We start from the raw sequence: 14,869 nt of genomic DNA on the forward strand, positions 1-14,869 counted from the left end.
GTTACTGTCCTTTCTGGTCATATCAGTCAGGGGCTTGACCAAAGATGAGAAGTTACGAATAGACTTCCGATAATTGTTGGCAAAGCCAAGAAAAGCTACAGGGGACGTAAACCCACAGATCGGGGGCACTATAGGACTGCCGAAAGTTTCTCTGGGTCCATCGAAAAACCAGCAGTGGAAATGACATAGCCCAGGAATTTAACCTGTTCAGAATAGAACTCACACTTCTCCACTTTACATTAGAGATTGTTTTCTCTTAGTTTCTGAAGCACACGACAGACATCTATGTGGTGGCTCTCCAGGGACTTGGAAAATATGAGGATATCTTCGAGATAAACCACCACACAACTGCAACAAATCTCGGAGGACATCGTTAATAAATTCCTGGAAAACTGCCGGGGCGTTACAAAGGCCAAAAGGCATTACGAGGTACTCATAATGGCCTGTTCTGGTATTAAACGCAGTTTTCCACTCGTCGCTCTCAATCCGCACGAGCTTGTATGGCCTTCTCAAATCAAGCTTCAAGTTGCTCCCTTAAGGTGGTCAAATAACTCTGCAATCAACGGAATCGGGTAGGCATTCTTAATTGTGAAACGACTGAGACCCCTATAATCAATACAAGGTCTCAGTTCACCACTCTTCTTCACAAAGAAGAAACCAGCACCAGCAGGAGACGAGGATTTGCGGATAAAACCTTGAGAAAGTGCGTCTGCAACATACTCCTCCATGGCCTTGTCCTCCAAGACCGACAAAGGGTAAACCCTGCCACGAGGGGGTATGGCACCAGGTTGAAGGATAAATTGCACAATCATAAGGCCAGTGTGGGGGCAAACTACCGACTTGACCTTTGTCAAAGGCATCACTAAAATCACGGTACTCCTCCGGCAGGGAGGAGAGTGAAGAGGTGCACAGGACCTTGGCTACCTTCTGGAAGCATGTCTCACTGCATTGTGGTAACCAAGAGAGAACCTCAGCACGGAGCCAATCAAAAGAGGGGTTGTGCCTCTGTAACCAAGGATAACCAATAACCAGCAGAAACCTAGGTGAGGAAATCACTTGGAATTGGTTTATCTCATGGTGAAGAGCCCCTACGGCCATGGACAACGGAACCGTCTCATGTGTCACATGGGCAGGCTGTAGAGGTCTCCCATCAAGAGCCTCAATGGCAAGTGGAGTGTCATGCAGCTGCAGCGGAATCAAGTGTTGCGGTACAAAGGCAGCATCAATGAACAGGCCTGCAGCCCCAGAGTCTATTACAGCCTGTATCTCGATGGACGACTCAGCCCAAGAAAGGGGGACAAAACAACGCCACCTGAGGTCTGTCCATGACAGGACCTCAAGGTTCGGGCGTTCCCTGGACGGGTAGGACAAGACTTCAAAAAGTGACCTGTCTGGCCACAATAAAGGCACAATCTCTTCCATCTCCTAAAGGCTCTCTCATCCGCTGAGAAACGCGTGAAGTTCAAGTGCATGGGTTGAGTGGGACTGCAAAGCTCGGAGGCAAACGTACAGGAGGCTTCCGCAAGCGCTCCTTAAAAGAGAGTCTTTCTCTGGGTCTGGAGTCAATGAGGATGGCAAACGTGATCAACCTCTCCAGCTCAGTGGGTATATCTTGGGCTGCTATCTCATCCTTGATGGAATCCGAGAGACCGTGAGAAAAAGCAGCCACGAGAGCCTCATTGTTCCAAGCAACCTCTGCTGCCAGAGTACAGAATTCAATGGCGTAGTCGGCAACAGTTCTCGTATTCTGATGGAAATGAGGCACTTGGCAGCAGAAGTTGAGCGTGCGGGAACGTCAAATACCCTTTTAAAAGGAGGCCACAAAGTCATGGTAACTCAAGACAACAGGTTTTTGGGTCTCCCATAGAGGGTTTGCCCTTGTCAAGGCTCTCTCAGAAAGCAAAGATATCACGAAACCTACTTTGCCTGGGGCAGCATCTCAAAGTAAATCTTAACCTGGTTCAGAAACCCTCTGCATTGGACTGGATCGCCCGCAAATTGCTGGGGAAAAGGAGCGGAACCAGATATACCACTTATAGAGGTAATACTCGAGGCGGGTGCCTGCACAGAGACAGGCGCAGCAGCAGGGACGGCCTGCAACTCAGGTTGTACCGGAGCAGCCACAGTGGGAGATTCAAGGTGAGCCGTGTAACTCAGGAGCGTTTGTAATGCTATGGCAAACTGATCCATGCAGTGATCTTGCTCATCCAATCTGGAAAACAATATTACCAACAAGTGGATTGACTTTATCTTCTGAATTCATGGCCTTCTCCTACTATCAGGAACCATGAATCAGACCGAGACAGAAGTATAGTTAAATCAAACTTGTTTATTACTAATAATAATAATAAGGTAAACAGAGTAAGCATAGTCAAAACAAGCCAGAGTTCAGTAACCGGATCGGGTAGTCAGCCAAGCAAATGTCAGAGAGCCAGAGATAAACGTAGTAGTACAGCAAGCAGGATCAGGAGCCAGAAGGAACGTCAGCCGAGCAAGTCTTCAACAGGAACACAGGAGAAAGTCTCTGTGATGTTGACAAAGGCGAAGGCAGAGTTCAAGTGAGCTGGACAGCTTTAAGTAGGCAGGACTGACGAGCAGAATCAACAACAGCTGGGTAACTGTGGAGAGAGATGGGAGCTGGCAATTAGCCAAAAGCTCAGCGGCCAGCTCAGAGAAGGAAGGGCTGAGCCCAGCCCTGACACTGTGTACTACACGACCACATACTGTAGCCTTTGTTGTTGGTTGGTAGGAGATAAACTCACTGAACTGCAACTGAATTTATAACATTTGTGTTATGTGTTACATAGTTAGTCAGGTTGAAAAAAAAGAGACACAAGTCCATCTAGTTCAACCAAAAAAAAAAAATTCAAACCCATATACACAATCCTTCACCCACAGTTGATCCAGAGGAAGGCAAAAAACCCAGAAAAGCATGCTCCAATTTGCTACAGCAGGGGAAAAAACTGCTTCCTTATCCCCCAGGAAGCAATCAGATTTTTTCTGGATCAACTTTACCTATAAATGTTAGTACCCGGTTATATTATGTACATTTAGGAAATAATCCAGGCCTTTTTTAAAGCAATCTACTGAGCTTGCAGGAACCACCGCTGGAGGGAGTCTATTTCACATTTTTACAGCTCTACTGTGAAGAAACCTTTCTGTGTTTGGAGATAAAAGCTTTTTTTCTCTGCGATGACCTTAAAGTGACTAACTCAACACCAAGTTTATTATATGGACCACTTATGTATTTGTTGATTATATCCCCCCCCAAATCTCCTCTTCTCAAGAGAGAATATATTCTGTTCCTGTAATCTTTCCTTAAAGCTGAGCTCCTCCATGCCTCTTATCAGTTAGTGCAGAGAAGCAACCTTTTTCCAGTTCCCTGATATCCTTTTGAGAACTGGTGCCTAAAACTGAACTGCATATTCCAGATGAGGTCTTTCTAATGATCTGTACAAGGACAAAATGATATCTCTCTGTGGAATCCATACCTTAGTTAATACAAGAAAGGACTTTGCTTGCTTTCAAAACCACAGCTTGGCACTGTATGTTATTATTGAGCTTATGATATACCATAACCCCCAGATCCTTCTCCACTATTTGCCCCAGTTGTACTCCCCCTAGTATGCATGATGCATGCATAGTCTTACCCCCCAAGTGCATAACTTTACATTTATTAAACCTCATTTGCCACTTAATTGCTCAATTAGACAGTGCATTGAGGTCGGCTTGTAAATTGGAGACATCCTGTAAGGACGTTATTCCATTGCATAGCTTAGTGTCATCTGCAAAGACAGAAATTTTACTTTTCATCCAAGACCCTATATCATTTATAAAGATATTGAAAAGTAAGGGTCCCAACACTGAACTCTGAGGTACACCACAGATAGACCATTCAGAGTAAGAGTCATTAACCACTTGCTGACTGGCTCACGCCGATATACGTCGGCAGAAGGGCACGTACAGGCATTAACCTACCTGTACGTTGCCCTTTAGTTACATGGTTAGTAAGGTTGAATAAAGACACCAGTCCATCCAGTTCAACCTGAGTGAGTGTGGATGCGTGTCTACAATTGTCCCTATCCCTATCCATTGTGTCTCATTAAGATGCTCCTGTATTATATATTATTTAAGGTACCCATATAGCGCTGACACAGCGCTCCACACATACATCGCTCCCTACCCTCAAGGAGCCCACAATCCAAGGTCTCCAACTCACATTCATATACTAGGGCCAATTTTGGGCAGAAGCCAATTAACCTACCAGCATGTCTTTGGAGTGTGGGAGGAAACCGGAGTAACCGGTGTACCCGGAGGACACCACGCAGGCACAGGGAGAACATGCAAACTCCAGGCAGGTAGTGTCGTGGTTGGAATTCGAACCAGCGACCCTTTAACTGCTAGGCGAGAGTGCTACCCACTACACCACTGTGCCAGCAGTAGGGCACATACAGGCATATTAACGTACCTGTACGTTGCCCTTTAAGAAGAGGTTTGCGTGTGCAGCGACCTCCGTGAGTGCAATCGCGGGTCCCACCGATTCGATGTCTGCGGGGATACCCGCGATTGTCTCATGGAGAGGAAGAACGGGGAAATGCTGATGTAAATAATCATTTCCCCATTCTGCCTAGTGACAGGACACTGATCACCGCTCCCTGTGATCGGGAGCGATGATCAGTGTCTTGTCACACATAGCTCCCCCCCCCACAGTTAGAATCACTCCCTAGGACACACTTAACCCCTACAGCGCCGAGTGTTTAACCCCTTCACTGCCAGTCACATTTACACAGTAATCAATGCATTTTTAATTGGACTGATCTCTGTATAAATGCGAATGGTCCCAAAATCGCGCCCAAAAGTGTCCGATCTGTCAACCATAATGTCGCAGTCACGATAAAAATCTCTGATCGCCGCCTTTACTAGTAAAAAAAAATATATATATATATATATATATATATATATATATATATATATATATATATATATATATATATATATTTTAATAAAAATGCCATAAAACTATCCCCTATTTTGTAGATGCTATAACTTTTGCGTAAACCAATCAATAAACGCTTATTGCGATTTTTTTTACCAAAAATATGTAGAAGAAAACGTATCGGCCTAAACTGAGCGAAAAAAAATGTTTTTATATATTTTTTGGGGATATTTATTATAGAAAAAAGTCAAAAATAATGCGTTTTTTTCAAAATTGTCGCTATTTTTTTGTTTATAGCGCAAGAAATAAAAACCGCAGAGGTGATCAAATAACACCAAAAGAAATCTCTATTTGTGGGGAAAAAAAGGACGTCAATTTTGTTTGGGAGCCACGTCGCACAACCGCGCAATTGTCAGTTAAAGCTACACAGTGTCGAATCTCAAAAAGTGCTCTGGTCTTTGGGCAGCCAAATGGTCCGGGGCTTAAGTGGTTAACCACTACTGTCTTTTAGACAGGTTTTCTATCCATTCACAAATTGATCTTTCCAAGCCTGTAGACTTTACCTTATTAAACATGAGCCGTGTGTGGGGAACTGTATGAAACGCTTATGAAAAATGCAGGTATACCACGTCTACAGCCACCCCTCTGTCCAAGGTTTTACTTACCTCCTCATAAAAAGAAATCAGGTTTGTTTGACAAACTTCTGTCTTTCATGAATCCATGCTGTCTGTTGCTTAAAATATTTTTTTCCAGAAAGAACTCATCTATGCAGTCTTTTATTGATTACTTAAGGACCGGAAGGATTTGCCCCCTTAATGACCAGGCCAATTTTTTTGCGATATGGCACTACATTGCTTTAACTGACGATTGCGCGGTAATGCGACGCTGTACCCAAACAAAACTGACGTCCTTTTTTCCCCCACAAATAAAGCTTTCTTTTGGTGGCATTTGATCACATACATACAAATGTTATAATACATATCCCAAAAAAAAAATATATATATAAAAAAAACATTCATCAGTTTAGGCCGATATATATTCTACATATTATTGGTAAAAAAATAAAAAATAAAAATAAATAAACCACAATAAGCATATATTGATTGGTTTGGGTAAAAGTTATCGCGTCTACAAACTATGGGATAGATTTAGGGACTTTTACTTATTTTTTGTTTTTACTAGTAATGGCGGGACTGCAACATTGCGGCAGACAAATCTGACCCCAAATGACACTTTTTGGGGACCAGTGACATTATTACTTTAATCAGTGCAATAAAAATGCACTGATCAATGTAAAAATGACAGTGGCACGAAAGGGGTTAACACTAGGGGGAGATCAAGGGGTTAAGTGTGTTCCCTAGGTGTGTTCTAACCATAGAGGGGGATGGGCTGCCAGGGACATCACTGTTCACCAATCACTGGGAACAGAAGATCTGACATGTCATCTGGCAGAACAGGGATCCCCTTGTTTAAACTGGCAGATCCCCGTTCTGCCTCTGTACTAGGTGATTGTGGGTCGCTGGCAGACATGGAGTCCGCTCGACCCACAGGCACACACCCGCAGCGGGCATAAGAGCACGCCGGTGGCGGCATGTGCCCGCCACTGCACGAGCCGCCGTACAGCTACGGCGATTCGCGCAGGAGAGTTGACCTGCCGCCATACGACGGCGGCTGGTCGGCAAGTGGTTAAACTCTTCACTATCTTCCCGACTATAGAAGTTAACCCTTTCATGACTAAGCCTATTTTTGACATTTGATGTTTACAAGTTAAAATCTGTATTTTAAAAATACTTAGAGCCCCCAAACATTATATATATTTATTTATATTTATATTTTTAGCAGAGAATCTAGAGAATAAAATGGTGATTGTTGCAATATTTTATATCACATGGTACTTGTGCAGCGGTGTTTTAAACGCAACTTTTTGGGAAAAGGGACACTTTCATGAATTTTTAAAAAACCAAACAGTAAAGTTAGCCCAATTTTTTTGTATAATGTGAAAGATGATTTTACGCCGAGTAAATAGATACCAAACATGTCACGTTTTATAATTGCACGCATTCGTGGAATGGCGACAAACTACGGTACCTAAGAATTTCCATAGGCGACGCTTTAAATTTTTTTTAACGGTTACCAGATTAGAGTTACAGAGGAGGTCTAGTCCTAGAATTATTGCTCTCGCTCTGACGATCACGGCGATACCTCACATGTGTGATTTGAACACCGTTTACATATGCAGGCGCGACTTCCATATGCGTTTTCTTTGCTGCGCAAGCTCGCGGGGACGGGGTGCTTTAAAACATGTTTTTTTTATTTATTTATTTTTATATTTATAAATTGTGTTTAAAAAAAAAAAAAAAAATGTGATCACTTTTATTGCTGTCACAAGGAATGTAAACATCCCTTGCGGCAGTAATAGGTGGTGACAGGTACTCTTTATGGAGGGATCGGGGGTCTAAAAGACCCCCGATTCTTCCTTTGCACTTCAAAGTAGTCAGATCACCATTTTTGGTGATTCTGAATACTGTATATTTTTTTTAAAACCGGCGCCATTGGCAGCTGAGTAAACGGGAAGTGAGGTCATGACGTCGCTTCCGTGTTTACTATTAGGAGGCTGGAACAAAGCCGCTTACAGCTTCGTTCCAGACTGTCACTAGCCGCCGGAGGCGGCGGATTGGTGATCGGGAGGCCCGGTAAGAGCGGCGGACGTCCCCTCCCGCTCCTCCGGTATAACAGCCGAGCGGCTTTTAGCCACATCGGTTATACCTGGAAAGCCGATCGCCGGCTCTAAAAAAACAGTACCGGGATGATGCCTGCAGCTGCGGGCATCATCCCGGTATAACCCCCGAAAGCCGGGTACGCACATCTGCGTACACTCGATGGGAAGGGGTTAAACTAACAGGTCTATAGTTACTTGGTAAAGACTTTGATTCCTTTTTAAATATGGGCACCACATTGGCCCTGCGCCAATCCAGTGGTACCATTCCAGTCATTAACGACTCCCTAAATATTAGAAACAATGGCCTTGAAATGACAGAGCTCAATTCTTTTAGGATCCCTGGGTGGATGCCATCTGGTCCAGGTGCTTTATCCACCTTTATTCTGTCTAAATATTTCTGGACCATATCACTTTTGATCCATTGTGGATCATTTGGGGCTGTGTCCCCACCACCCCCATTATGGACATGAGCTCCCCCATGCTCCTTTGTATACACAGAGCTGAAGAAAATATGTAATAAATGTGCCTTCTCTTTGTCCCCAGTCATGCACTCCATATTATTTTGTAAAGGGCCTACATGCTCAGACCTGACCTTTTTGCTATTAGTATATTTGAAGAATTTTTGGGGGTTTGTCCTACTAGCTTTTGCAATCTGTCGTTAGTTTAAAATTTTTACGTCCTTGATTTCCTTTTTACATATTCTGTTATATTCTTCCTAACATTTAAATGATGATAGCGTTCCTTCATTTTTATATAAAATGTGGAATGTGGGTCCTACTGGCCATGGCCAGCTTCCAGCAGGATCAACAGGATCCAACCCCTCCTACACACTAATATATACAGTGTATAAAAAAAAAGTCTACACACTAGAGCTGTGCGATTCTAGCCAAAATGAGAATCATAATTTTTTTGCTTAGAATAAAGATCACAATTCTCGTGGCGTAACATCAAAAAAATTGGGCTAACTTTATGGGTTTCCTTTTTTTTAATTCATTGACGTTTATTTTTTTCCCAAAAAATTGCATTTGAAAGACCGCTACGCAAATACAGCGTGACATAAAATATTGCAACAACCAATATTTTATTCTCTAGGGTCTTATAAATAATGTTTGGGGGTTCCAAGTAATTTTCTAGCAAAAAATAATGATTTTAACTTGAAACCAACAAGTGTCAGAAAAAGGTTTAGTCTTTAACCACTTCACATCCGCGCTATGGCCGAATGACGGCCACAGCGCGGACCTGAATTCCCGGGAGGCCGTCATATGACGGCCTCCCCTGTGCACGCACCTTGCGTCACTGAGACTCGGGTGATCACTGATCCAACTAAGGGGCCGGTCCCTTACCATATGATCAACTGTCAGCCAATGACAGCTGATCACATGATGTAAACAAAAGATCGGTAATCGTTTTTTTTTCTACTCACGCTGACAGCGCGAGTAGAAAAAAAAGCCAATCACCAGCTCGGATGTGAGGGACATCGGTCCCGAAGTGGAAGAGGCACATCTGCCTCATCAGTGCCACCTAATAGTGCCACCTAACAGTGCCCACAAGTGCCACCTAACAGTGCCCACAAGTGCCACCTATCAATGCCCACCTGTAGTGCCAATCAGTGCCACCTAGCAGTGCTGCCCATCACTGCCACCCATCAGTGCCCATCACTGCCGCCTCATCAGCGTACATCAATGAAGGAGAAAAATGACCTGTTTTAAATTTTTTATAACAAAATATAAAAAAAAAAGTTTGTTTTTTTTAATTCTGTTTTTTACATTTTTTTAACAAAAAGTAAAAACTGCAGAGGTGATCAAATACCACCAAAAGAAAGCTCTATTTGTGGTGAAAAAATTATAAAAATTTCATTTGAGTACAGTGTTGTATGACCGCGCAATTGTCATTCAAAGTGCGTCAGCGCTGAAAGCTGAAAATTGGTCTGGATAGGAGGGGGGTTTAAGTGCCCAGTAAGCAAGTGATTAAAACAGACCTCATTTACAGACCGAAGTTCAATCCTTTGATCTAAAGAACAAAACTTTACAATGTTTATAGTCAGCTCAGCTGAAAAATGTTGTGAAACTTGGCAGACTGCCTTTTTTTGTTCCCCCCGACAGCTGTCAGCTTGAGCAGAGAAGTCTGCATAGAATCAGGAAAAATGCTTTAAGATTGTGAGGGGGGGGTGAAATTGCAATCTCGATTCTTAAAGATTAATCGTGCAGCTCTACTACACACCCCTGTTAAATTGTCCAGTTTCTGTGATGTAAAAAAATGAGACAAAGAAAAAAAAAATTTCAGAACTTTGTCCACCTTCAAAGTGGATGTAAACCCTCACACATATACCCAGTGAAGTGAACAGCCACAGATAATACACAGAGATGCAACAAATCCTCCTACATACGTTTTACATGTATATCTGCGGTCTTCAGCTTTATATACTGTTTAGAAAGTGCAGATCGTGTTAGAATTTTCACTTGCTCATTCAGCAGTAGCAGAGTAGTGTTGGATTACACTGGGAGACAGCTGACTGGAGAAAAGGCACACACGCCCACTTCACATAGGCAGAGACTTTTAGAGCTGTCCTGTGAGTAGAGCAGCTTTTTGCCAATTTATTTATAGCACCCACCCTGACAAAATTCAGGCTTGTTTTATCACGTGTCCAAGAACTTGTCAGAAGTTATCAGACTGATAACAGAAGAATGGAGCAGGAGAAAGCCACAGGACACAGTGCTTTGAAGAAAGATGAAAACACTACAGATATATGTGCCCAGCTCAAAATTTCATGAATTGGGTTTACATCCACTTTAACGTGACCTATAAAACTGTACAACTTTAGGTGGAGCAAAGTAAAAATTAAAAAATGTAATAATATGGTTGCATAAGTGTGCACACCCTTAAACTAATACTTTGTTGAAGCACCTTTTGATTTTATTACAGCAGTCATTTTGGGTATGAGTCTATCAGCATGGCACATCTTGACTTGGCAATATTTGCCCACTCTTCTTTGCAAAAACACTCCAAATCTGTCAGATTGTGAGGGGATCTCCTGTACACGGCCCTCTTCAGATCACCCCACAGATTTTCAATTGGATTCACACCCGGGCTCTGGCTGGGCCATTCCAAAACTTTAATCTTCTTCTGGTGAAGCCATTCCTTTGTTGATTTGGATGTATGCTTTGGGTCGCTGTCATGCTGCAAGATGAAGTTCCTCTTCATGTTCAGCTTTCTAGCAGAAGCCTGAAGGTTTTGTGCCAATATTGACTGGTATTTGGAACAGTTCATAATTCCCTCTACCTTGACTAAGGCCCCTGTTCCAGCTGAAGAAAAACAGCCCCAAAGCATGATGTTGCCACTACCATGCTTCACTGTGGGTATGGTGTTCGTTTGGTAATGTGCAGTGTTGTTTTTGCACCAAACATATCTTTTGCACAGTTCAACCTTGGTTTCAGTAGACCATAACACATTTTCCCACAAGCTTTTGGAAGAGTTCCAATGCATTTTTGCGAAATTTAGCTGGGATGTTTTTCTTCGTAAGGAAAGGCTTCCATCTTGCCACTCTACCCCACAGCCCAGACATATGAAGAATACGGGAGATTGATGTCAAATGTACCACAAAGCCAGTACTTGCCAGATACTCAGGAGAAGCAGCAGAATGTAATTTGGGGTGTCATTCCACATATAACCATGGCATGTGTGAGCAATATATCATTTAGTGACAACTTTGTGTAATTAATTTTATTTTTTTCTCATTTTTTTTTTTGTCATTTTTCAATCACTTGTGACAAAAAAATAAAATATTCAATGGGCTCAACATGCATCTCAGCAATTTCCTTGGGGTGTCTACTTTCCAAAATCGGGTCATTTGGGGGGGGGGGGGGGGGTTGTACTGCCCTGCCATTTTAGCACCTCAAGAAATGAGATAGGTAGTCAAACTAAAAGCTGCGTAAATTCCAGAAAATGTACCCTAGTTTGTAGACGCTATAACTTTTGTGCAAACCAATAAATATATGCGTATTGACATTTTTTTTTTTTTACCAAAGACATGTGGCTGAATACATTTTGGCCTAAATGTATGACTAAAATTGAGTTTATTAATTTTTCACCAAATTCTAGACTCTGCATTTTCTCTCTCAGCTCTATCGCAGCTCCCTGCTGCACTGGCCAACACCCTGGTCTCTGGGCAGGGGACCTTCTGTCTTCCGGGTGGAGCCCTGAACTACAGAAAGTGATTACGGTATATGGTGTGAACACCTGCATACTCAGCTTGCTGGCCTCCTGTAAGACATGGACATAAAGGGTTCATCCCTCCCAAGACTCTTCAAAGCCTCCAGATCCCAATCCAGGAGTTACCAATCCCACAGAAAAACTAAAACTTTTCTCTGCTCAGAACAGACATTCTGGATCCCCTTAAACTGCATTTGTGAGATGCCTGTGTGACCTTTACCTCTTCTAACAGTGGCTGGGGGAGGGGAGGAGACCTGTAAGTGTTGCTTAACTGCAGCAGAGGAAAAATAAAAAATAAAAAAATAAAATCACTCACTGCTGTCAAAGAACAAAATCAGGCCACATCCTTAACAGACAGGGTTGTGCTGTGCAAATGTCAGCAGTGCTAGAATTATTGCTCTCATTTTGACTATGGTGGCAATACCATTGATAAATCCTCTGACCTCTAAGGCAGCTGATCAAATACAGACTGGTTGCCTCCTTGGCTGGTACTGGCCAGGTAAACAAAGAACCAAAACCAGAAGTGATGAAATCCTTGTCGCTTCCAGCTTCATTCATCACAGACGTGGGGGAGGAACTGAATATTGGAATGATTTTTTAATCAATGATGGGAGATCAGGGATGGCGGCAGGAGGGGGCCCTTCCAATCACTGTAAAAAAGTGATCAGGTGTATGTATAGCTGCTTGATTACTTTTACCTGAAAGCCAGTCGCAGGCTGAAAAATGTGATACCAGGATCGTGGTTATATGGACAGTAAGTGGTTAAAGAGTTGTTTATTGACAATATTGGATATATATATAATCTATATATATATATATATATATCTATATACACATACACACACATACATACACACACAATATATACTGACATTTCATCTACATATTAAGTCCCTTTTCACATGGAATGAATTCCACTACGATCAGCAGGGGATCTGCGAGCTGATCCCCTGCTGATCAGAGCAGAGCAGGCAGATGGCTGAGCAGATACGGGCACAGCCCACTCTACTCTATGGGCAGCCAGGAGTAAACAGATTCCGCTATCCGTTTACACCCAGCTACCTCCAATTCGCTCTGTCTAAATGAAGAGGATGGAGGCCTCTCCCCCTTTTTTTTTTTTTAGTGGGCCTGATCGGATCAGGGCACAAGTCCATTTAAACCAGCCACTCTATAGGTATGAATGGACTTTCTAATCAGACACCTGAAAAACTGACAGGCGGACCTGATCAAAACACCTGTCTAAAAGGGGCCTTTGGCTTCACATGTTTATTTTTTCACTCAAAAGCAACCTCATTTTTTTTTTATATTTTACCAGTAATTTAGTAGTAAATGGTTTTCTGTGTGCAATAAAATTAAACTAACTTTAATGTCGGGGGACCGGAGAAGAAATGCACAGAGCAGGCAAGTGTAAACCTGTGTGTTCTTAAAGATAAGTTAAACTTTTTTTTTCTACTAAAATTCCAGCCCCCTATATACCAACATGGCATTCATGTACTTTTTTTGCAAAAATATCAAAGCTTTCCATTAAATCTGCAGACACTTGCTTCACTTGTCCTCATTCATGTTTCCAAACATATCCATTGCTTCTGCCCATCTTCCTAGTCAGACTATAGGTCATGACACAGGAAGGAGTTGACCAGCTGGCCTTATTAGCGCACACCCTGCATCATCCACCCTCCTACCTACCCACCCATTCCCAGCTGCATGTTTTTTAAATGAAATGCAATCAATCAGTGATCACCATTTTCACTAAATACACAATATACAATCAGATTGCATAGTGTATGCCATCTTTATACAAGTTAATAAACACTCAGCTGTCAAGCCCCATCCACAACTCTGCATAGCAGGAACTCACATTCCCACATGCATTTTTTTTTTTTTTTTTTTTTTTTTTTAAGGAGGGGAGGGGGAGGCATTTTGCAGTATTTTCAATCATCACACATTGTACAGATTGTATAGGAGTACGGCCACCTTTATTACACCTAAAATTACCTAGTTGCACTTTCAGTGCCATTAACGGCACACCAAACACAGAAGCAAACATACATTTTGCCATGTGAAAAAACGAGTGGCAAATGCTGCAAAATGTACAGTAAAAAAAATGCAACCCACAAAACGCCAAAATGGCTAATGAGCCACATGTAGTGCATTCTATTGAAATCAACAGGCTGCCCTATGCAGGTCACAGAAAAAAAATGCACCAAGCTCCGCTCTAAAAAAAAAGTTCTTAAGCTTCTCTGGGGCGATTGCTGTGTGTAGAGCAGCCCATTCAGGTGTCCTATGCGTGATGAGTGAAAATACTCCAAAATACCTCCCGCCTGCAGGGTGTGTGCTAATGAGGTCAGCTGGTCAACTCTTTCCCGTTTCATGGCCTATAGTCTGACCAGGAAGTAAGACAGAACAAATGGATACGTTTGGAAACATGGATGAGGACAGAGAAGTAAGTGTCTGCAGATTTAATGGAAAGCTTTGATATTTTTTGCAAAAAGTTCATAAATGCTATATTGGTACATAGAAGGGCTGGAATTTATGAAAAAAAAAAAAAGGGTGAACTTATCCTTTAATTAAAAAAAACTGTTAAGACTTTACAATCACTTTAAGGTTCTATATAGAAAACTGCTTACCTAAAAACTTCTTTAACATGCAGCATGAGCTCTGGTCCAATGCCATCCCCTGGGATCATGGTCACGGTGTGTCTCCCTCCATACTTTGCAGGAGGAGGCTAAAACCATAGAGAGCAGAGATGTTAGGTCACGAGGACAGCATATAAAACTGAGGTTACGTACTCAAGAAGAGAAGTGGTTGTGTGGACCACAGCAATCAAATTAGAGATTTATAGAAAAATATGAGTATGGCTGAGAAAGGCAGCACCACATCCCTTAAACAACTGAAAATAATATATCATACAGCACAGTACTTTAGAGGTGCTGGACACCCCCTCTCAGAATAAAAATTTAAGTTACGTACCGGTAACGTCTTTTCCAGTAGTCTTTCAGGACAGC

General features: G+C 42.4%; 1 protein-coding gene across 3 annotated transcripts in view; it reads right to left on the reverse strand.

The window, feature by feature from the left end:
• The window catches only part of IDH3G (isocitrate dehydrogenase (NAD(+)) 3 non-catalytic subunit gamma), a 224,709-nt gene that overhangs the window by 164,598 nt on the left and 45,242 nt on the right, over positions 1-14,869 (reverse strand). For all 3 annotated transcript variants that reach the window (XM_073600338.1, XM_073600339.1, XM_073600337.1), the window contains one exon: positions 14,492-14,589. In XM_073600338.1, coding sequence (XP_073456439.1) covers positions 14,492-14,589 — 98 coding nt within the window. The remainder of the gene's footprint in view (positions 1-14,491; positions 14,590-14,869) is intronic.

The sequence above is a fragment of the Aquarana catesbeiana genome, linkage group LG09, assembly GCF_042186555.1.
Source record: "Aquarana catesbeiana isolate 2022-GZ linkage group LG09, ASM4218655v1, whole genome shotgun sequence".
NCBI classification, from domain to species: domain Eukaryota; kingdom Metazoa; phylum Chordata; class Amphibia; order Anura; family Ranidae; genus Aquarana; species Aquarana catesbeiana.